This window comes from Hemicordylus capensis, chromosome 4 (assembly GCF_027244095.1).
Source record: "Hemicordylus capensis ecotype Gifberg chromosome 4, rHemCap1.1.pri, whole genome shotgun sequence".
Taxonomy (NCBI): domain Eukaryota; kingdom Metazoa; phylum Chordata; class Lepidosauria; order Squamata; family Cordylidae; genus Hemicordylus; species Hemicordylus capensis.
In genome coordinates this window covers 308,041,468-308,066,130 of record NC_069660.1, presented here as the reverse complement: position 1 = coordinate 308,066,130, position 24,663 = coordinate 308,041,468, and the positions used below count along the sequence as shown (strand labels likewise).

Sequence of the window (24,663 nt, the reverse complement as noted above, 5' to 3'; positions counted from 1 at the left end):
CCTGTAGGGGCATCTTGTATTAAAAGGATCCTTCCAACTGTGACTAGTCTTATGTAAATGCTCCACATATTTATATGCATAAGTATTTGCATGGCTTAAATTTATAACACAGAAAGTGGCACTTAGAAAACCCTGTCCTTGGTTACTTCAAAGGAGCCAGGGCAGAGTGGTTTCACGTCATGTGTTCTTCAGTCCCTCAGTAGGCAATCCCCGACTTTCTGTAGACCTCTGCCCTTGGTAAAACTGTTCCAGCCACCTTCTTGTAATTGACTTTCGTGCAGCATATCATCGTTTCTCACTTAAATATTAGGCAACTAATATTTGATGTAATCTATTTTCTTTGCACTAACTCAAAACTTGGAAAAAATCACCAGATTAACATGGTATAAATATCTAATCCTTGTTTAAAAAAACAACTGCTAGCCATATAAAAAGCTTGATTACCAAAAACCTGTTCAGCATGTAATGGTTTAGTTCTTAATCTTATGAGGTATTGTTGATGGATTGCTTTCGTGTTTAAAGGGCAGCTAAGACTCCGCAGCTGACCTCTTGAAACCCAAAGCTACTATGTATAAACTTCATTATGTGTTGCAAGGGCCTCAGGCATGTTCCATGAACCACCACCTGCTGGAAAACTGCAGGAAACCAGCTTTCTCTCCTGCAGTTTCCTTCATTATTTTTATGCAAGTTACTTGAAGTGAATAGACTGGTATGTTCCTTTTCCATGTACTGGTAGAAGTCTAATAAGCCTTGCATTTCCCGATATTCTGCTCTTGTGTAGCTTCTGTTAATCCAAAGAAACTAGGTTGAAGGTGGTATATTTGTATATAGTTGTTGGTCTGTTGTTTAATAATATACCAATTAACAACAACAATTTTTGCCGTAATTGGAAATCTGAAAAAGCTTTGTAAGTCAACAGGTACTTGGTTCATGCATGTTTTGGTTCTGTTTCTATAGTCGATTACTGCGAAAGTTTCCATTTTCTCAGCAGTGGCCTATTTGCAATTTTATGCTTTCTTTTTTAAGGATTTAAGCTTAAAATGGCAGGTGTGTGTGGGGGGGGCAAATATGTTATAAGATGCATATTTCATTTTTCTCAACTTTCTCAGTATTGCATTATACAGCTAAAAACAGCTTCCTATTTTTTTTTAACCAGGTACCAGCTACTGACAATGTCGGCAGAAACCCACGACTCTCATGTGGCAGAGGTGAAACCGTTAGTAGATAGAGATGAGGTAGGCTTGAACGGCAATGCTCTGCTTGGGGTTGGGTCAAGAATTGGCTTCTGATAGCTTGGCAAGGTTCCTGTTTTGTTGAGATGCTAGCAGAATGCTCTATGGTGGCCCTGATGGGCGGGGAAAAGGAATATTATGCTACTACAACTGTCTTGCTTGCAAACATTAATGTCCTAAGGCAGTGATCTTCACTATTTTTCAAGCAGGGGCCACTTTGGCAAAAAAACATTTCTCTCCACTGTGCTGACCTGCACACAGTGCTGTGCATTTCTCCAGTGCTGAGAGGGCCTTTTAAGAGAGACAGAGGCCTCTCTTAAGAGCTCTGCAGGAAGAACTGGGAGCAGGATCTCTAAAAAGGAGGAGAGCAGGTCCTTACCTGCTCTCTGCCACCCCATGCAGCTTCCTGCTGCAGCAACGCTTGTCCCAAGAACCGATTCGCGGTGCCAGAACATAAGGACCTGCTCTCCTCCTTTTTAAAAAAAATCCTGCTCCACACACCCGTCTGCGACAAACCTTTGCATGAACCTCAGTTCGTGCACATCCCTACAAAGTGGAGCACTGCATCGTGGAAATGGTTACCTCTGCATGGTGCCAGGGGAACTGTGCAGATTGTTCAGCTCTGGCTAAGTCATCACACAGACACAATAAACAAGTGGAGCCACATTTAAGATTGATGGGCTGCCACTGGTCCCTGGGCCTTACAATGACAGACACGGTAGGGATTCTAGATGGGAGAGATGCATCTATCTCAATTGTTGCTGCTGCTTAATTGAGCTTGCTGCCTAGATTGGTGAAATGCAGAGCTGTCCCACTAAGTCCCCAGGGTCTCTGCTCTAGTATAAGCGAAACACCTTGGATGTGTTGTCATGGCTGTCATGCAGTATTCATGTTGACTTGACGTACTGATAGTTTCCATGGAGTATGTAGGAAGCTAGATGGACCCTTGGTCTATCTAGCTTGGCAGTGTCTACACTGTCTAGCATTTGTTCTCCAAGTTTCCAACCAGGAGTATTTCCCAGCCTTACCTAGAGAGGCCATGAATTGAACATGGGACCTTCTGCATGCAAAGCAGATTCTCTGTCACTGGGTTACGGCCTCATCCCTGGGTGGATGGATGTTTGTGAGAGAGAGCCACATCTCTGCTATTGCACCCTCCCCTCCCTCAGTATAAATCGTTATTCCAGATCAGGTACCATTCTGAACCATGGTTTAGCACTACATGAATGAACCAAAGAGAGCTATAGGCTCTTGCACACAAGAGGAAGAGAGGGAAAGCATTTGATTTTTCCTTCAAACTGCAGTACTGTTACAGATGAACTTGGGAAAAATGGACTTAACTAGCTAGAGATGAAACAAACCAGCATTTGAAACCCAGGTTTAATGTCCTGCCTTGTTCCATTTCTCGTTGGTTAGCAAAACATAGTTTCCTAAGATCATACATAGCATGAAATTGTAATTTCTTTTAAAGGAAAACCACATATTTGTTCTCGGGTATAGGAAAAGTGTGGGGAGCATGTGAACCTGCAGATCACTTAGACTTGTTCACAATCAGGCCATTTTTTTTGAGGTACATGTTTCAGCACAGTTTAGTTGTTAAAAGTAAAAATTCTGAACTGCTAAAACCCAACATTAAGCACCTGTTATATCTGCATTTTAGCACTGGAATAAAGTCTTTTAGAGTCTTCTTTCATGAACTACTTTAGTAACTATACACAACTAAATTTTTTTTCTAGGTGATCTCACGTCTTCTGCCTGACGTTGATGTTGAAGTAAGTGCATTTTCAGTTTGGTAGAACATAATTCAGAACTGTTAAAAATCAGCTTGCTTCTTAATTTTAGACTCCACTATGCTGTGATGATCTGAACAGAACTAAAAACTAGACTTCTGCATGCTGAGAAATGTCAGATACAATCTGATCTAATGGAAAAATTGTCAGGAGGGCCAACATGCCCCTATAAAACTATCTGGTCAGAACTCAGACTTTTTTTTTACATTCTGCTGGACCCCTGCCCTTCCTCCACCCTTTCTTCATCTCCCTGTTTATGTTGGAATATGGGGGAGGTAGGAGAAGGCAGGCATTTGTCTCTTCCACTCCTGGAGCAGAAGAGCCAGCGAGCAAGCCAGACATGATACACTGCACTAAAAAAACCTGCTACAATACTTCCTAGAAGTCCACATATGGAAAATGCAGGGGATGGGGAAATCGTAATGTGTATGCTAATAGCAAAGAGTCGTTCATTTGTCCTATTCTCCATGGTGTGGGGTGGGTCTCTTAACAACACAACTTGTGTTAAATTTTTAAAAACCATTGTTTCTACCTCCTGTCTACACAAGAGTGTGAAGTGCTATAGTTCTTGCAATTTGTGGCTGCCAGGTTGCTCAAGTGGATGATTTTACCCTAGTACTGAAAATTGCACGGGCTGCCAATTCACTTCTAAAGTTCAGTTCAAGGTGCTTGTTTTGACTTTTAAAACCCTAAAAACTAGGGTCCAAAATAGCTAAAAGACAACCTACTTCCACATGGAATCTACCCTCCTCCCAAGATCTTCAGAGACGGCTTAACTAGATTCTGAAGCTTGATCATCATGTATACAGGACTGGACCTTCACAGTTGTCCCAAGGCTATGGAACTCCCTCTCTGGAAATGCGTAGCCTTTCCCAGCTCTCACAGCTTTAGGACCATGACGAGTGCTTAGTGCTGCTTTGAGAAGTTGGCTATGGTGGCCTTGGGCTGGGGATTGTGGGAGTTGTAGTCAACATCTGGGTATCCCTGTTGGAGGGAGCAAGGGTGGTTAGAGCAGGACTCGGACCAGGGAGACCCCCCCCCCGTGTGACGATCGGCACTCTGCTCCACCTGGTGAGAGGGTCTGTACCAAAACTAGAGAGGTTAACAACTTCATACTTATGTGGACCGATATGATTGAGAAATATGTATTCATCTCTGCTTCCCTGTGTCTAGCTTTCTCTGCCGCCACCAAGCTCTTTCTGCTTTGGGTTTTTATCCCGACAACCCCTGAGCTGAGGGCTCCGTGAGGAGGAAGTATAGCACTCTGGACACAGGATGGACTTCTAAATAAAAGAAAAACAAGTTTATATACAAGCAGCTTAAAGGTTTCTGCCAAAGCAAGCTCCACACTCGTAATGGTTTCTATAACAACACAAACAAGGCTTGGCTACAGTGTACAGATGGTATGATGTAAGATTTGTGACACGCAGACTTCACCCACTGGCAGACGTTCTGTGCTGTGTACATGGGCAGATAAAGAACAATCTGATTGAGGTTGCCACAGAGGGACTGCGGATCGCCTATGGGCACTGATCCTGTCCTACCCAGTCCCTCCCTGGAATCCCACCAGTATCAGAACAGACACCCCCCCCCATCTCCTGGCGTCTCTAAGCCCTCTCTGACACTCCGAGCTCACAATAGGATGGTTTAACTGCCACTCTCTGCTCCATTCTAAAGCACCTCCCTTGGAATCCTGTTCCTTGGGCTTTCCAAGGTGATTACCAGGACTGGAGCTGCTGGCAACCTTCACACTCAGCTTCAAATTACTCCACTGCCCTGAAGCTCATTGAGTGACCTCAGACCAGCCACTTTCTCTTGGCATCGCCTATCTCACGGAGCTGTTAATGAAAATAAAATGGGAGCAGAGAGAACTGTGTATACCACCCTGAGGTCCTTGAAGGTCTGTGTTACTGCAAGGAAGGCTTTAACAGGCTTGTGTGAGTGTTTGGGCAGACCTTATTGCTCAGGTCTGAGGCTCCAGCCTCTCCAGGATGCCTTATCCTGGAATAATGTAAACATTGAATCATTGTTGTATTGTTGGAGGGCTAGATTGTCTCATTTATATGGTATTGTTGAACAGGTTTTCCCCATACAAGCTCTGATTTTGTGACTTAAATTGGATGGTTGCTGTCACAACTCTGCATAGTTTTTTTCTCACTGAAAATCCTGGTTGCTCGACAATTCCACAACCCATACAAAATTAAAAAAAAAATACTGACCAACTTTCTGAGTAATTAAGAGCTTGTGTGATGAGCAAAGTTGTGCTGGCACAAGATCATATTGTTGTACTGGACAGGGTTTTGCAGAATGGCACTTAAAGTTCCCCTTAAAGCAAATGAGGCTTGCTGTGGATTGCATAACTGTTGCAGAAGCATGTTGGCAGTAGTGCAGCACTCGTCTGGAATGCGTGCTTCAGACTTTGCATATGTGGCAAGTGCCTACAGTTTTGCAGAAGGATATTGTGCAGCAACATAAGGACAACCCTACTGGATCAGGCCCATCTAGTCCAGCATCCTGTTCCACACAGTGGCCCAACAGATGCCACTGGAAGCCTACAGGCAGGAGTTGAGGGCATGCCCTCTCTCCTGCTATTGCTCCCCTACAGCTTATATTTAGAGGCATCCTGCCTCTGAGGCTGAAGTTGACCTACAGCCCTCAGACTAGTAGCCGTTAATAGACCTCTCCTCCATGAAGTTATCCAAACCCCTCTTAAAGCCATCCAAACTAATAGCCAACACCACATCCTGTGGCAGAGAATTCCACAAGTTTGATTACGTGTTGTGTGAAAAAGTACTTCGGTTTGTTAGACCCAAATTTCTTGGCAACCGATTTCATGGGATGACATCTGGTTCTAGTGTTATGTGTGTGAGAGATGTTTCTCTCTCTTTCCATGTTCTCCACACTATGCATGATTTTATAGACCTCTATCATGTCTCCCTGCAGTCGTCTTTTTTCTAAACTAAAAAGCCTCAGGTGTTGTAACCTTGCCTCATAAAGAAGGTGCTCTAGGCCCCTGATCTTATTGGTTGCCCCCTTTCTAGTACTCCCAAGTGTGACCGCAACATAGTTTTCTATAAGGGCATGATAATATTAGCAGTTCTATTTTCAATCCCCTTCCTAATAATCCCTAGCATGGAATTGGCCTTTTTCACAGCTGCCATATATTGTGTCAACATCTTGCACAAGCTGTCCACCACAACCCCAAGATCCCTCTCCTGAAGTTGGGGTTTTTATTATTTATTTATTCAATTTGTATACCACCTTTCCAAAATGGCTCGGGTGGTTTTGTCCCAATGTTCTTTGTCTCAATGTGCATCACTTTACACTTGCCAACATTGAACCACATTTGCCACTTTGTCGCCCACTCACCCAGTTTGGAGAGATCCTTTTGGAGCTCTTCACAATCCGTTTGGGATTTCACTACCTGAAAGAGTTTGGTATCATCTGCAAATTTGGCCACCTTGCTGCTTACCCCTACTTTTAGATCATTTATGAATATATTATGGATAAAGCACCAGTCCCACTACAGAACCCTGGGGGACCCTGCTTCTTACTTCCCTCCACTGTGAAAACTCTCCATTTATACCTACCTTCTGTTTTCTGTCCTTCAACCAGTTAGCAATCCACACGTTTACTTGTCCCCTTATTCCATAACTGCTAAGTTTCCTCAGCAGTCTTTGATGAGGAACTCTGCTGAAAGCTTTTTGGAAGTCCAGGTAGACTATGTCAACTGGATCACCTCAATCCACACACTTGTTGACACTCTCAAAGAACTCCAGAAGGTTGGTGAGGCAAGATTTACCTTTGCGGAAGCCATGCTGGTTATCTCTCAGCAGGGCCTGTTCTTCTGTGTGCTTTACAATTTTATCCTTATGGATGCTTTACATCAGTTTGCCTGGAATGGACATTAAGCTAACTGGCCTGTAATTTCCTGGATCGCCCTGGATCCCTTTTTGAATATCATATTGGCTACTTTCCAGTCCTCTGTTACAGAGGCTGATTGCAGGGATAAGTTATATATTTTAGCAAGGAGGTAGGCAATTTCACATTTGAGTTCTTTAAGGACTCTTGGATGGATGCTATCTGACCCTGGCGTTTTGCTAGTTTTTAATTTTTCCAGACAGTTTAGACCATCATCTCTTGTCACTTCTATCTGACTCAGTTCTTTATCCTTCACCCCCCAAATGCCTCAGTTCTGCGAGTGCTTGATTAGACAGGAGGGCAGTCAGTGTTTTATGTGGTAGTGCAATAGCACAACCCTTAAGACACAGTTTGCATCGCATCAAGGTATTGCAACTTCATAACAATGGTAGCTGTTACTAGGAATGTGCAAACAGGTTCGACATCTAACTAGTTAGGTTTGACATTTTGACTGAACGTTTCTTTCATCCCTCCAGCCATGGGGGGCTGGTGGTTTGCATGTGATTTTTTTAATTTAAAAATTGTTTAGTACTTACCCCTTCGGGGGGGGCTTCTCCAAGGCCAGGGAGCGTTTTGCACAGGGCCCCTCCCCACTGGCCTCCATTTTGCCAAAAAACACCAATTTTTTGGCATTCTTCAGCCCATTCCAAGCCTTTCCTCCTCACATTGTCCATTTTGAAGGCCACTGAACATGTGTGGCAGCCTCTAAAATTCATTCATTCATTCAGTTTCTATACCACCCTTCCAAAAATGGCTACCGCGAGGGGGAAAGGCCTGGAATGGGCCGAAGAATGCCCGAACTGAGGCTGGCGGGGGGAGAGGGAAACTTAGGACAGGAATTTTTTTTTAAATCAAATGTTCACACACACACACCCCCGAACCGAACCGAGGAAGGGGCTCGATGGGGGCAAAACCAAATTGGCCCAGTCCAGTGTGGGTCTGGTTCGGACTCGAACCGAACTCGGCCAGCCAGTTTTGTGCACACCTCTAACTGTTACTCCTAGCTCTGCAATTGCACAATATTCCTGAAGTTTGATATCTGCTAGTAAATAGAACTCAAAGGTGAGCAGTGGCACTCCTAGGCAATTCTGGAGCCCAGACCTAAGAGGCCTTGGAGCATACACACCCACTTCAGGGAAATCTGAAACCTTTAAAAAAACAATTCATGCCCACAGCTCTCCTGGCTATCCAAATGGTGGCCTCCAAATGGCTGGTGGGGGGGGGGGGTCCACATGTGCAGCCCACAGCTGTGCTCATCTGCTGATCTCCTGTTGGGCGCTGTGGGGGGTTGGAGCTGACAGTCGAGCACACCTAGCTGCTGCTGGTGGCTAAGGCACTGGGTCTGGCTGCTAATGCCTGCGCAGTGCGACACGTGTGCATTACAACTATGTGACTGTTTTATGTACTAGTTATGCATTTGTGCCACTCATTAGTAAAATCGCTCCGGCATGAGCATCATGGGCGCCCAGGCTAGGCCCACTGCCTTAGCCACCACAGGCAGCAGGCCTGCTTGGCTCTCAGCCCAGCCCACACCCCACCACATCCAACAGGAGATCAGCAGGTGAGCCCTGTGGGCATGTCAGGCAGGCCGCAAGCAGGCTGCACATTTGGAGACACCCCACCCACCCGCACATTTGGAGACACCCCACCCACCCCCGCAGGAGTCAGTGCTGAGGACCAGACTTTGTCCTAGAAATCCGGTCCAAAGAGCGCCCTTGAAAGTGAGCACCTAATGTATATCCTCTGCTGTGCCCTGAGCATTTAAGAGCATTAAAAATGCCAGATATAGCAGCCTGGAGGATGGTGTGTGCTCATACAATGCTAGTCAAGCCTGTGGTGTGCTTTCAACTGCCAGATCAGCCGATCTAGACATGGTTGTGGCTGAGGTGGTGAATCACGCAGGTGGAATCTTGCATGATTGAGTGTGCTCCATATGAGAACCTTCATATGGGAAACTGGCATAGTGAGGGCTAAAGGCGGGGATCCATAAATTTAGGCTTGGCTTTGTGGTCTCCCCCACCACTCCCTTCTCTTCCCCCAGATCCCTTTCTGCCAAATAGGCAGAGGGCTTAGGAGAGAGGCAGGTCTTCTGCTCTTTGCACTGGGATATGGAGATGGTAAGAAATGGTGGGAGTCCTTTGCTACTGCTCAGAAAGGATTCCAGCTGTTGCTTACTGTCTCAAAAATGGCAGTGGAGACAAGACTTCTAGGGAGGAGAAATGTGTGGTGCTGGGTATCCTGCTTGCCAGAGGGCTGGAGGCACTCGCCACTGGTGAGCCGGCAAGTTAATTCATAGTTGCCTGGTTTTAAATGGTAGCCGGCTCTCTGACTTGCAGAGACATCTGAAGGAATTTTCTTGTTGGGGAAGCATTAATCATGTGAGCCCCACCTATAGCTTGAAGTGGTACACTCCCAGACCCCAGATAACCATCATAAGGACCTCTTGGTTGGCATTGTTACACACATAAATAACAATTACCAGTAGAATAGCTTTGAAGCAGGTTCTGCTTGGGTAGGATAGTGCTATTGCTTGTCTAGGAGGAAACTGATGGTAGGAAATGCTGTCACAACTTCCAAGGCCATCACAGCTTCACACATTATATACCTGTAGGTCCAAAGTACATACTCTGTGAACTAGACGTTTTCAAACGTGGGTCCCCAGATGTTGGACTTCAACTCCCATAATCCCTAGCCACAATGACCCCTACTGTAAGCATACTGTTTGCAGGGCTGTGCCTTGGAACATCTAGTTGAATAATGCATTCCACCTCTTTGGGACCGTGCACTGCTCTGGGAGCACATGTCTCCATTTAGTACTGCACGCTTCCAATGGTAGGGAACTCCTTCATGGGAAGCAGAGCCCCATACTACCCCAGCGATGGCTGGGAAGGTATGTGGCAAGTGCTGAGAGGTATGGTCTCTTCCCCCACGGAGCTCATTGGAGAAAGGGTTAAACCTCAGTGTTTCCTCACATGCCTACCCAGCCATTGCTGGGGCAGTACTGGGCTTTACTTCTCATAAAAAAGCACATACTCCCACACCAGAAGTGTGTAGTGTTGCATGGAGATGGGCATGCTGGGAGCCTCTGCACTAGGGGTGTGCATGAACCATGGTTTGAGCACTGGTTCGGTGCCATGGGGAGGAGAATGGGAGCTTTAAGAAAAAGAGCAGGTCCTTACCTGCTCTCTGCCACATGCACATGTTCACAAGTTCTTGGGTGTCCGCACAGTTCATTTTAGATCCCGCTCAGGTTTAATCAGGAAGGTCCCATTCTGAATGCATGTGCGTGCACACTGCTTTGATACTGCTGCCAGGAACAAAACCACTTTCTGCCACCCCTTGCAGCTTCCTGCTGGGGTGACGCTCATCCCAAGTACCCCCATGTGACACCAGCATGCACATGATATCCATTATGATACCATTTGTGTGGTAAGCAACACCATGCTAACCATGAAGATGGCACCCACACATTTGTGGACACATGTGCGTGCTGGTGCCACGTGGGATTGTTTGGGATGAGCATCACCCCAGCAGGAAGCTGCAAGGGGTGTCAGAGAGCAAGTAAGGATCTGCTCTCCTCTTTTTTTAAAGCTCACACTCCATGGCATCGAACCAGTGCTCAAACTGTGGTTCATGTAAACCCCTATTCCACACATTTCTGAAGCGTAGTATACATACTGTATTCAACTTGGGACATTCCGAAGCACAGCTGTACTGAACTGTTGTTAACTTTCCTGCATTTTTTCAGAACCATTCATTCCACAGAATGAATTTTGTTTGTTTGGGCATGCGTGCTTTTAAAAAACAAATCCTGCTCTACTGCTAAAAAACACATTAGTGGACCTTATAACACAGACCTGTCTTGATTGCCATAATCGAGATTTGACTACTGCAATGCGCTTTATGTGGGGCTGCCTTTGTACACAGTTTGGAAACTGCAGTTGGCACAGAATGCGGTAGCCAGGTTGGTCTCTGGGTCTTCTTGAAGAGACCATATTACTCCTAGATTAAAAGAACTACACTGGCTACCAATAAGTTTCCAGGCAAAATACAAGGTGCTGGTTATAACTTATAAAGCCCTAAATGGTTTAGACCATCTCCTTCACTATGATCTCCATTGCCCATTGAGATCATCTGGCGAGGTTCATCTACAGTTGCCATCGGCTGGTCTGGTGGCTACACAAGGACAAGCCTTCTCTGGTGCTGCCCCCAAGAATCTTGAATCGCTCTCTGCTGAAATAAGAGTCTCCCCATCTCTGACAACTTTTAGAAAGTCTCTAATGATACATTTATTAACCCAAGCTTTTTTATCAAGACTTGTAGTTTAAAATTGCTTCATGGTTTTAATTTCTGATGTACTTTATTTTATGTTGCTGAAAACTGCCCAGAGACGGCGGTTTGGGGCAGTGTACAAATCTAATAAATAATATAAGATGGTCAGGACTGTAGCATGTGGTAGCCTTGGCTATAATGGCTGCTCGACTCCCAGCCTGGTGCTGTAGCACTGTGGTGTGTTGCCTCTGTAAAGTAGGAGCTTGATGTGCTGTATTGCTTCTCAAATAAACTAAAATTGAACTTGATTTGGCATCTACTTACACAGGCCCAAAGGAGTAAATGATTAGTCATGTATTAGAATGGCTAAAGAGTGTTGAAATTTCTGAACAACATATGGCATACTAAACTCCTGGCCGGATGAATGCAGAGAACTTGTTCACTAATTTATCTTTTCATTTGCCAGCCCTATTGTGTAAAGGAATATGGTGGTAAGCTCCCCAGGAAGGAATGCATCTTTCAAACCATGAAGCCTCTCTAACTCCCTTCTGTGGACGACTCTTTTCTACTGGTAGGCCTGTGTTGGTCTTCCAGAGTTTGAGGTTTTGAAGGGCTGCTCTGCCGAAGTCGTCTTGCTGGTTCTTTGCTTTGGTTTACTGCTGCTGAATCCAATTGGTTTTTAGCTTATGAGATCACCTGGCTTTCTGTGTCTCCATGTGTCTCTCAATATCAACTTCGCAATGCCTGGAACAATATGAACCAAATTGGGTACAGTTGTAGGGACACATAGGGACACCTCAATGGTATAGCCTGTGATGATGTCGTCCACTTTGATTCAAGAAGGCAGACACGTAAACGTTTGAGGCACAAATGGGCTAACTTGTGAACCGCTTAACTGATTTGAACCAAATTTGCTATAACTGTAGGGACACATAGGTATGCCCTGATGGCATGGTGTGTGATGTCATCCATTCCAATTCAAGATGGCGGCCACATGAACATCTGAGGTACAAGTAGGTTAATTTGTGAACTGTCTAACCAATTTAAAACAAATTAGGTACAGTTGCAATGAGTGACACACATGCATACCTCAATGGCATAGCTTGTGATGATGTCATCCATGCTGATTCAAGATGACGGATGTGTAAACATTTGAAGTGCAAGTGAGCTAACTTGTGAACCGCTTAACCAATTTGAACCAAATTTGCTGCAGCTGTAGGGACACATAGGGACCCCTCAGTGGCGTAGTTTGTGATGTCATCCACTCCAATCCAAGATGGTGGATACATGAACATTTGAGGTGCAAGAGATCTAACTTGTGGATCTTGATTTGAACCAAATTTAGTCCAATTGTGGAGACACTGAAAGGAAAATAGGCTGATTAGTTCTTACTAGAACAACTTGTTTGGTTTATAGATTGTATTAATGTGCACTTATAATGCAGCTACTGCTCACCTTGTGGAGCCTTTCTTGACTCAAAAGTTGGTATAAAATAAGTTGGAGATCTGCAAGACTCTCTGAGGAACTGCTAGCCATAAATGTTTGGTGCTTCCCTGAGAATCCCACAATGTCTTGCAGGAGCTGCTAAGTCTGCCGAAAGAAATGGGGCAAAACCCCAGAGTAACAGCTTATATAGCCAGGCTGTCTTCTACCATGTATATGTGCTATGATGAGAAATGAAATATATCTTGCAACTGAGGTTGTGAACTAGGTTTGGGAAGTATTATATGAGAGCTACATGAACGTTCTCCCAGTGGTGGATGTTTTGTAAAGAATTCTGCTTGACAAACCACACTTGATGTTGTAGTCAAGTGATCGTGTGTGTGTGTGTGTGTGTGTACTGCTTCTATGTAGTTTTTCTTCGATGTATGAAAGAGGGAAAGACTGCAGGTTCAAGAATGAAAAAGGAGGAGTTGTCAAAGGGACACAGAAAACCTATTCTCCGTCTCTGAAACCTTTTCCCCTTTCTAGTTTCTTTAAGCTTCTAAATGTAGCCCAGACATTTGTGCATTCTGCCACTAATGCCTTTTCATTTGGCATTGACATACAAATGTCTCCTCTAATTGAGACAATTGTCAGTCAAACTGTCACAGTTCAGACGGTGTTGGCACCCTTCAGACTTGTGTTTAACGGCCACGTGCCATTGTTTAGCCGAACAAGCAGGGATGTGCCTGCTGAAAAGCTAGAGAGACAAGAACAGATGGCACGTTTTGTCTTTATCCTTCTAGCGGATTAGTGTACCTTGGATATTTTTTTTCCAAGATAGTGTTTTAATACAAATCGGTCAGTAAAGAGCCTCTTACTATAACACTGACGTTGATTCGGATGTGCTTCCATCTGTTTTTAGTGTGCTACATCTTCAGAGAAGAATTCTTCCTGAAATCACACCAGCAGGTTTCTAGGTCAGTTGTGAAGTGAAGCTGGGAGCTTTGTCAATGTGGAGAGGGTTTTGACTTGCTAGTGTAATTAGTGCGCCTTCAAATTCTTTTGTGAGTAAAACTCTTGCTCTTGCATGAGAAAGTGTCGAATCCAATTAACCATCTGGCAAAGTATATAATCAAGAAGTATGGGGTTGGCTTGGAAGGCAGTAGTTATAATCTACACCAATAACCATGTTTTCTGCAACAAAGCCAAGAGTCAAAGTACCTGCAGATGAAGTCATTTCATACAGCAATGGTGTTTGCAATGATATTGATGCTTATTGCGGCAAGTGCATGGTGTGAAAGGGAGATGCACATCTCACAAGCACATGGAGATGTGCATCAGGGACGCAGAATTGGCTGCAGTTCCTTTGTAGATGCTAAAAGATACATCTTCCCTTTTCTCTCGCCATACATTTGCCACAGGAAACATCATTGCTGCATGAGGTTCTTACCGTTATGGATCACTTCTCACAAAATGACTGCCATGCAGACATAGCTTGAACACATCCCTATGTGGCTGTTGCTCCACATGGTTCCTGTGCAGCAGTTCACAAGGGAGACTGCTCCTGGCTATGGCTGTCTCCATACTGCAGCCAGATCTGAGAATTATGAAAATAAGTTGGCTCGCACCTCAGAGGCTATTCATTTGAGCGTTCGTTAAAGGGCCCCATATATACCATCGTTCTTTTTCTTTGTAAACTGCTTTGAAACTCTTTTGGGGGAAAGCGGTACACAAAAACAGGCTATCCACAACAAGCCAACTGCAGTGGTATTTCCCCACCCAGTTGGCAGCCTGGCATGTGGTTGCATGGGGGGCACCACAAAGAAGTGCTTCTTGCACAGCTTGGTGTGCTCAGGAAATGGGCCAGAGGATGCACTTGCCGTGCACTCTTCAAAGCACCCAGCTTACCCTTACGGCTTAGAGGGGGTTACAGCAATTCATAATCCTGACCTCCAGTGATTGGTACACTGTAACCTCTAGGTGGAAGCTACTCTGAACTTGCTTCCTGTAATAGCTACACTTGCATTCAATGCCACACAGATCAGACCTTTAAAAAAGACTCTTTCCTTCAAATGTCCATGCCACTAGGGATGTGCAAACTGGTTCAGAGGTCTGGTGGTGGTGGGGGTTACCTTTAAGGAGAGGGTGCCCATCTTCCCACCAATGGTGCTGTCTCCAAAAACGCTGGTGTGGGGCTGCTACATCTCTCCTTGCAGCCCCAGTCAGCATCATACCTGAAGTGGCCGGTGCTTGGCACGCCAGCATTTTTTGGAGACAGCAGCGGTGGGGGGATGGAACCCCCTGCCTCCCGTTCATGCGCAGACCCATACATGCACATACCTGCATGCCACCACCTACCCCTCAGCTGCACCCCTGGGAACACTTTGCCATTTTTATATATATATATAATTTGTTAATTCATGGAGTGCCTCATCCTTTCACAAAACTGGGTGACCTTGACAAAGAGAAGACTAGGAGGGCACCTCTGCAGCTATGTCCAAAAGAAACAGGAACATTGCTGTTGTCCCAAAGCAAGGCAGTCCATTTATGTTGGCATGGATTATTTTGTTAAGGCTCCTATACAACACTAGTATGAATGTGCTGCTACATGTCCGATATAGGGTGATGTTCTCTGGAAAGGCCCTGACTCTCTCCTCCCTCTCCCGCCCCCACCCTTCAGGTCTGAGCTGTGCGGCATGGGCTCTTGCGGTCAACCTGTTCTAAATCCTGCTTAAGAATGACGTCCTTCTGGACTAGTTAGTGTTCTTCTGTGAGGCATTCTGGGAGCTGTGGGCTTAGGCGGACCAGCAGCTTGGCTATATAACCCAGCTTACCACAAAGTCCAAGTAAAATCTGGTCCTCGTTTTCTCTTTGGACTCCTTGAGATTAATACCAAACTGCACTGTTTAAAAATGGTGCTGGATGTGGAAGATACTGCCTATTTATTGCATAATGCTGTAAGTATTCTAATGAGGAAGACATGGCGAAAATTTGAAGGGTCTAGTTTTTGTGGGGGTTGACTTCCGTTAGTATTGGAGCAATTTTGAACTGACCTCACTGCCAAGTACCTCTTTACCAAAGTACTTTAATTATGGTAACAGTTTTTAGAATTAGCAGAACTTTGCTGCTTTGATTGTGAGTTAGTTTTCACCAGTGTGTTTAATACTGGATGCAAAGGGATGTGTTCCTGAGTTGTACCCCTGAATGAGTTTTGTGTATTTTTTAAGGCTCGTTGCAGCAAGGAACAGATGCTCTGGAAGCACACTGGGTGGCATCCAGACCTTTGGTACCGTGTCCTGTTGATGGAAGCTTCTTGTAAGAGCAGACGGGGTTGTGTGTAAGCACAATGCCTTTTGCTTGCAGAAGGAGCTTCTGACAGTTGGCAAGTTGCAACACTAGATGCTACCCACTGTGGTGTACAGTATAATAAAGGACATTTTCTGGGTGAAACCTTCCAGTGCAGAGCTCTAAACATTGAGTCTATGAAGCAACAGCATGTAACTGGCCCTTTGACTTTCTTCTCGCACTGCGTGTGGGAACATGTTGTAGATACTGAATGTTTAGAACAAAATTACAAAATCTCCTATTTGAAGAGGGAGGACAGACTCACTGGCAGCAACGCAGATACTAATACATATAATAGGAGTAAATTTCTAGAAATTGGCAATAAACTTGTCAGTTTCCCATATGCATGCATCTTCCCCCATCTATTCTGCTCAGTCTCTTACTAATACTTTTTGTAATGGCACCACAAAAGGGTAACTGCTAACAGTGCAGACATTTTTATAAACTTCTATGTACTAATTTCAGACAGCTGTTTTAAAGCTACTTTTGTAGACCTTAGAGAAAATCTCAAGCAAGCTTGGCGTGTAGAAATACAGAACGTATCTCCCATGACTCCTAAAATACCAATACCTAATGGATTAATGTCAAAATAGGTATCCCACTTTTCTTCCAAGGAGCTCAAGGTAGTATGGTGTATTTGGGGTTCCCAAGAGATCTCTCACACTGGCACTGACCAGACCTGGACCTGCTTAGCTTTAGTTAGGTTTCTGTATCACGTCTCTTCAAACTATGCCTGGGATCTGAAGTAGAACAAGTGCTATTCTATCTACTCAACATTTTCAGCATAATGAAACTTAATATTGTTTAGTGTGTTGCAATGTTTCTAAAGCAGGCTTCAAATTCCTAGTAGATTTTTAGCTTGTGGAGAAAACGAAATGGCCAAATCACTTGATCAAATATAAGCTCCCAGGGCATAGTACCGTGTGTGTGTGTGTGTGTGTGTGTGTGTGTGTGTGTGTGTGTGTGAATGAACAAAGACTTTTCCTACTCTTGAGCAATTCTGCACCAGAAACTAGTGGCTAATAGGGTTGCCAGGTCCAGATGGTAGAAAAAGTTGATATCAATCACCAAAAAGGCAGAAATAGAGGACCCTTTTGACACACACAAAAAGTCTCAAATTTCCCTAAAACTTACTATATGGTTGTTGATGTGTTATATGCATATTTTAATTTAAAATGGATAATTTGAGAATAAATACAGCTCATCACTGTGAAGCTGATGACCAGATGAGCTGTATGTCTGCTCAGTTTGTTACCTAGGTGCTGAGTTCTCAAGGCCCCTGCTCCTTAACTCTGGATTCATCTGGTTAGGTTTACCACACCCCCAGTCCTCTGTTCTCCTCCCCACTTCCCCTCTGGGCTCAAGGCAGGGCAGCCAGCCTCTTTGCATGCTGGCACTGCAGTGTATGCGTGGTCTCCCACTCGCTTGCTGTTCTCTGACTACAAACATCTATATCTCACATTTCAACAGAAGGCTTCACTGTGGTTTTCAAAGAAAAATAATGCCAAAAATAAGCCCTTTGTGATGCCAAGGGGCTTACAATCTAAAACAAAATGCAACAGCAACATCAGCCACTGAAAGAATGCCGCGATGGGTTTGGATAGGGCCAGATGCTCTCTCCATGATAAACAGAAGAGATTCACCACTTTAAAAGGTGCCTTTTGACTCAGTGAGCAGGGGAAGCTGCTGACTGAGTAAAGTTAGCTAACTGCGGACTTCTCACTGCTGCCACCACATGCAGGAAGCAAGCTGCAGCTGCCGGGCCCACCTATTGGTGCTCCTGCATCACATGACTCAGCAAGCTGCCACTGAAGCAGAACCTCCCCTCTGGCTTCCCCATTGGATGGATGGGCAGCAAGAAGGGGAAGCAGACAGAGGAAGAGAAGCTGCTCATGGGAGCAAAGTGTTCTCAGCCAACAAAATGTTACAGTTGCCCCCCAGAACTTCCGACAACATAACAATTTTTTTTAAAAAAAAGTCTTTGGGCCCCTCAGATAGTTGTTTGGTCTCCCAAATAGTCACATGCCCTCGATAAAAGTCCCTAGTTGGCAATGGCTATTACTTTACCACTGGACATATGGTTGGGAACACATTATGATACGGGAACCTGTTTTTGATTGGTGTTATCTGATGACTTAAGGAATTTGGGTATCCCTTTGCTGGTGGTGAGACATGGTCCCTGGCTGCTGAGGAAAGTGCTCATAAGCAATGGTCCTTCTCTTCCACAGGAACAAGATGTTGAGACGGTGCATGGTTCGGTCCATGTCACCATGTGTGGGACTCCAAGAGGAAACAGACCTGCCATTCTAACATACCATGATATTGGACTGAATCGTAAGTGTGATGATGAGCTGGCTTTGGGACATCCCATAACTTGGTGTGTGTGAAGAGCTGTCTTCTGTATTCTCATGTATGATCTAGTTTATGCAATACCTTAAGTAAGAAGTGTTTGTGCAAACAATCCCTTTGATTTCACTTACAAGGCAGCAAAACCTTCCTAGCTACTAAAAAATATAGTAACAGCAGACGTGGTGGTAAAGGAGTAACTGATTCGTCTTATAACAAATTATCCTAGTGGAAAAGAAGGTAATGCTGGCATCACTCTTTGCCATGCTGCTCAGTGTGTTGACTGGACAATAGAGAATAAACCAAAGCTGCCTTTAAATGAGGGCCTTTTTGGTCTCTACAAGGCAGTCTGCAAAAGTTGACCACTTAAAAAATGTTTGTGCTTGTATCCTATCCTATCGTATCCTAGGGTCCTATAGCTGATGTTGCAGTTCCAGAATGTGTATGCTAAGAAGAGTTTCCACCTTATAAACCTAGATTCCTGTACTTCCTCTTAAACCTTCTACCCCTTCCCCCTTCTCCATCCCTTTACCTCACCCGCAGTTCCTTGTGTACTTGAGGCTAACAGGTTTACTGTATTCTGTTTGGATGGGATCAGAGGAAGGCCAGTTCAAGATTACATCTATAAAGGGAATAATAATAATTCTAAGTTGGAGAAAATAATAAAGTCCTGGCTTCAGTGCTTTTGAAAGCACAAACCTTTCCGCTTCTGAAATATGCCTGGTCCAAGGGCAACTGGGCTGTCGCTGTCCCTCTCCTTGTGATCTTTAAGACCAGCTGAATGTTCTCTCAATACCATCTCTGCACAGTTTCAGGGGCTTGTAGAAATGCATCCTTGGAGGCTACTTCATGGTTATAAATTCTCTGAGAGGCTCATGAAAAGAATAGCCTAGAAATTGAGCATAGATCAGCATTTATGATGGAAATGAGCCTGTAGGTTGTTCTCTGGTGTTTCAGGCTTGCCTATCCTAAACATGATTTCCCCCCCAAAACAATTCATACCTCACCTTCCAAAAAGAACGTGGGCAGTTATTAAGTAGAAATGCAGTGAGAACAAACACAGCATCAGCAACAGTAGTATGGAAATGGGATGGAAATGGGAATAAACACAGGTAAAAACTTGAGTTTGTCACTGGCTTGAACATATTATGGCAGTCCATGGCTATTTTTCTTTTGAAAGACTTTTCCCCCACTTGGTGCCTATCAGACAAATTTGGTATTAAAACATGACTTGATGATCTCCCTGTTAAGAGATCTTCCTTGGGAACTTCCTTGCCACCTTGGGAACAAGGTGATGACAGCCACACTTACCTGCAAAGTAAAGCCTTAAGTGTTGCTTCAGATGTTAACAGACTCTAGCTGTGTGTGTGTACATGTGCGGGGTGGGGGCACAATTCCTGTTTCAGATGCACACATCTGTTCATGGCTCTCCTCTTCTTCCCTATAGATAAAACCTGTTTCAACCCCCTCTATAATTATGAAGATATGCAAGAAATCACACATCACTTTGCAGTCTGCCATGTGGATGCCCCTGGACAGCAAGATGGAGCCGCCTCTTTTCCAACAGGGTAAGTTGGTTCTGGAAATGCACTTAAAATTTTATGTCCCGCTTTTCTGCTTTTTTTCAAGCATTCAAGGCAGCTTATAATATTTATGTTAATAATAAAAGCAAAAATGAGTTAAAATGGCCGAGAACAGGGGTAATCCATTAAAAGCCTGTTCACTTTTTTAATGGGGTGCCTAAAAGATAAGTTAACACAGAGTGGATATTTCTGAGGAGCAAATTCCTTCAGTGAGGCATCACCCCAGGGAAGGCCCTCTCCCTGGTTGCTACCTGCTCAAACTTGGGTGGTGTGCATTCCTGGAGCAAGGCTATAGAGGGACAAGCTTAAAGAATACATCGGTTCATAAATGGTGCTTGGTTTTTATATATAAAAAAGCAACCACATCATGTCCATCCTCTCCTTATGGACATGCCCAAGGTGCATTACAACGAGTTGTCTGAAATCAGTAACACCACATGCCCAAACTAAGGGTTCTCAAACATGTGTCCTTGGATGATATTGGACTGCAGTGATGGGAGTTGCAGCCCAGCATCATCCGAGGACGTGGGTTTGAGAATCTCTGGCCTAAGCCAATCGGTGCATAAACTAAATCAAAAGCTGGCTAGAACATACTTTTAACACTTTTGTGGAACCCTGGAAGAGTGGGAGCTGATCAGATCTCCGTGGCAGGAAGTTCAGTTGCTGGATGTCACAGCAGAAAAGGCCCTCCCACTTGTTGTTGGCTGTGCTCAGAGGAACCCGAGGTGGATTCGCTACTTCCTTGGCTATTAAAAATCTGAAACAAGACCCCAAGGTGCAGGCTTTGTGTGTGGTTGGAAAGGATACTCCCAAAGGAGTAACATCAGTTGCTAGGAGAGCCTCTTGCTTCTCCATAACCTCTCCTGTCTCATTTTCTGTGCCTTGGTGATGCCAGAAGGTTAAGGGACTAGGCTCTCTACAGTGAGAAGGGATGTGCCTTTGGATTGGTTTCCTTGAAGTCCAAGTGCCTTCTTCAGAATTGCCATCTAAACCAGTTTGGGACCCTTGAGCTTTTAAGGAATGCTTTCTGGAAGTCTGATTTAGATTAACGTGTGACCCAGCATGGCTTCTGTCATTGCTTGGCAGCAAATGCATGTCCACTTGGTAGAGAGTTGTGGCCAATCCCAGCCTCCGGCTCCCTGTACAGTGCATGTGGCTGGAAATATGACTTGCTACATGCATGCTATTACTGCTATTGGCTATACTACCACTACAGTATTATGGGAGTCCATAAAATGTTTTGTCCAGTATATATTCTAGTGCACTCTGTTCTGCAGTGCTTGTGTCTCATGGAATATTTGAAATTAGCTGGGCCGGGCACAGAGCATCTGTGCCACCGGCCCGCACACTACCTTTTTCCTGTCCCCTCCCCAGCCGCTTTTTGGCCACCTGGGTGCTGGTTCCTTCTCCCGCCCCCTGTTTTCTGGCCAGCTGGCCCACCTGCTGCTTTCTGGCTGGCCAGGCACCGGCTTCTTCTCCCACCCTGCCCCCTGCTTTCTGGCAGGTGGGCTTTTTCTCCCTCTCCTCTGTTTCTGGCCAGGTGGCCTGCCCACCGCTTTTTGGTCAGCTGGGCACTGGCTTCTTCTCCACCCCCCCTTTCTGGCTGGCTGACGGGTGGGCCAGCTTCTTCCCTCCCTCCCACCTGTCCCATGGCTATCCGGCAGTTCTCCAAACTCTCGCAAGAGCTGCCATGCATAGGATTAGCTACAGGTATGCCTTAGAGAATTAAATATATAGATAGATATCCTTTTATGGGAAGGCTATTCTTTAATAGCAAGGCAAACCACACCATACAACCTTAAAAGTTTGGAATGAGTCTAGTGGAGCGATCTGCTACCCCATATTTATTATACATGAATTGAACTAGCAGCATCCATATGCATAAACAGTTTCTGCCTTGTTTCTGAAGGACCTCAGTCTCATGGGACTTGGTCTCAGCCTTGGCAAACTAGCATAGATTATTTTCTGCCAACGGTAATCAAACTTGCATTAGAGATGTTCCAATTTGCTGTCTGTTCAGGTGTAGCATCCTGTCCTTTAACTGAAGCTTGACTAAATCATGTTTTTCTTCAACAATTCTCTTAGATACATGTACCCTTCCATGGATCAACTGGCTGAAATGCTCCCTGGAATTCTAAAACAGTTTGGGTGAGTAGCATTGTTCGCCTACAGCCAAGTTGCTTAGGATTTCCAGTGCAAATTGTGACAAGCAGTCTTCCCATTGCACCATACTATTAGAAGGTTTATTTTAACACCTGATGTACTGTCACTTCCAGCCTATTGAATTTGCCATGCAGTAAGCCTGTAATCCAAAGTATATTAGACCCTTGGGTTATAGCCTGATCTTATCCATGGTCCAGACATATGCACCACCTGAGGTTCCTGTGAGCAGCCAGTTACTTGGGAGGGCATGCTTCCCGTGTGAGCCACTACTTCCTGCCACTGTGTTGACCATGCCAAGATTTGTGTTGTCCAAATGCACCAGTCTTGGTATATTCTGCTCTTCTTCTTTCAGGGAACCAAACCTCTGTAATATAGATTTGAAATAAGTTAAAGATGTCTGGCTCCCTGATGGAAATAGGGCAGGATATGCTGAGATTGCTTGTGTCATCTGAACCCACCAATCTTGGCATATAGGCACCAGGGCAGGAGATAAAGACTGGGGCCGGCGGGGGGGAAGCACACCCCCTGGGAACCAGCTGCTTGCACAAACCTCAAATGCTGCTGTATGTGTGAACCCATCCCATATGAACCCCAGTGACTGCAGAAGCTATCCTAGGGAGATCTCCTGGTTGTCTGAATAAGGATGCCTGCTGATCTGTTACAGTAAATAAGAGTCAGCTTTGCTTTTCTAATGTCTCCATTCCCTGACACTGCAACTGTGGAACTTACTTGCTTCTCCTGCACTCTTACATTTGTCCTGGTCAAGAGTCAGTGCTGCTGATAAGGTGAAGCTATTGATCAGGAAAATTTTGGTGGTGCTTCTGTTTGTGGCAAAGCTTGCTTTTTGCAGCGATTTGAGCTGTCCAGAGATCAGATGCTTTCCGTATTTTCTGGTAGAAAGGCTGCGTCATAAAAGCCACACCATTTCAGGGTAGGGGCACTGGAGGTGACAACAGGGCTGATACACAAGGTGAGGCTATTCACACGCACATGCAACACTGGGCTAAGGGAGTCCAGCCCAGTTTTGCACAAATGTGTGTACCATCGGGATCGGGACCAATCCCGGTGCCACCACGACGGCAAACCCAATGAAGCCTCCTTCTTAAAACGAGGTTAAGGAAGCAAGTGCTCCCGTAACCTCATTTTCTGGATTGTTTGTCAGTTGTGGTTGCAAAGAGCCATGGCTCACAGACTTGGGGAAGGGAGGGGGGTCCCCATAATACACCATGAACTCCCGCAGTACATTATTGGAGCTCGGGGGGGGGGGTGGCACGTCCCAGCACCCTGACCTTCGGATCTGCTGGCAACAGGCGGTGCTCATCTGGGTGGGCAATTTACCAACTCAGGGAAGGTGAAATGATAATCAGCGGGGAGGTTTTTTTATTTTTATTTATTTATTTATTTATCTATCTATTTATTTATTTATTTATTTTTAAAAAATGATTTCTATAGGTAAGAGGCAAGCTCTTTAGGGCTCATGAGAAAGGGCTTGGCAACTTGAGGGTCATTAGGCATGCTGAGAGCAGAACCATGACTAACAGGAGGTGATATTGTTCATATGTCTCACTACTTCCAAGGCCTTGACAGAGCTACTACTGAGTGCAGTTTTAGTATGAAATAGGTGTGACCACAATTGGGAAGCCTATTTTAAGCTGGGATTGGGTTTAGTGTACCGTACCTTTTTTTAAAAAAGGAAAACTTTCATTTTAACTGCCCTTTATAGATTGAAAAGTGTGATTGGAATGGGGACTGGAGCTGGCGCCTACATCTTAACCAGATTTGCGGTAAGTGGGGGTTGTCTTTTTTAGGATGGGGCTTTTCTAAAGGCATGAAGTTTCATATTGCACTGTAGAAGCATGCTCTCTTGACGTGCGGCATGCCATGAGAACGGTGTTTTGTTGTTGTTGAAAAGTAGTATATAAACTTTAATAGAACTGACTAGCATATGGCTAGCTTAAAAATCAAAGCCCATCACTTCTCAGTTGAATTATTGCATTAAAAAGATCTGGATAAAAATGTGTGTAGCCAAAACCTAGCTGAAAGTGTTGTACAAGGTTAGGTGGAAATGCTGTACGTTTTTATCCTTGCCTTAAGACATGGTTCATAACTTTCATGTGCCAGTACTGCTTGCCCAGGGCTAGCAGATGAGTCGTGTCTTGGTCCTGGACATTTGCATCAAGCCCAGTTCTCTTCACCAGAATAGGGGCAGAAAACTGCACGGCCAAACTTCATTAGTGAAAACACTTTCACGATTTGTACTCCTTCAAAATGAAGATATTGGTATGCTCTGTATCCTGCCCCAGATCATCTAAGTTCTCCTTTTAAAAATGAAATATTCAGTGTTGCATCCTGTACCTCTAATGTGTTTGGCTATTTATTCACATGCATATTCAAATGATTTCTCAACCTGCAGCTTAACTATCCTGACATGGTGGAAGGGCTTGTTCTTATCAATGTCAACCCATGTGCCGAAGGATGGATGGATTGGGCAGCAACCAAGGTAAACACTGTGCCTGTTTAAAGCTTGTTTGTATTCATTCATTCATACACTACCCCAAACTTCCATCTCTGGGTGGTTTACAGCAA

At 44.7% G+C, this 24,663-nt stretch overlaps 1 protein-coding gene across 5 annotated transcripts in view; it reads left to right on the top strand.

Moving 5' to 3' along the window:
- The window catches only part of NDRG1 (N-myc downstream regulated 1), a 117,256-nt gene that overhangs the window by 76,024 nt on the left and 16,569 nt on the right, over positions 1–24,663 (top strand). For 3 of the 5 annotated variants that reach the window (XM_053248648.1, XM_053248647.1, XM_053248649.1), the window contains exons 2-8: positions 1,157–1,235; positions 2,969–3,004; positions 18,214–18,319; positions 19,779–19,899; positions 22,000–22,062; positions 23,801–23,861; positions 24,491–24,577. In XM_053248648.1, the coding sequence (XP_053104623.1) occupies positions 1,157–1,235; positions 2,969–3,004; positions 18,214–18,319; positions 19,779–19,899; positions 22,000–22,062; positions 23,801–23,861; positions 24,491–24,577 (553 nt within the window). Of the gene's footprint in view, positions 1–1,156; positions 1,236–2,968; positions 3,005–4,723; positions 4,960–18,213; positions 18,320–19,778; positions 19,900–21,999; positions 22,063–23,800; positions 23,862–24,490; positions 24,578–24,663 lie in introns of those variants that run through there. The other 2 variants (XM_053248650.1, XM_053248651.1) reach the window with 2 other exon arrangements.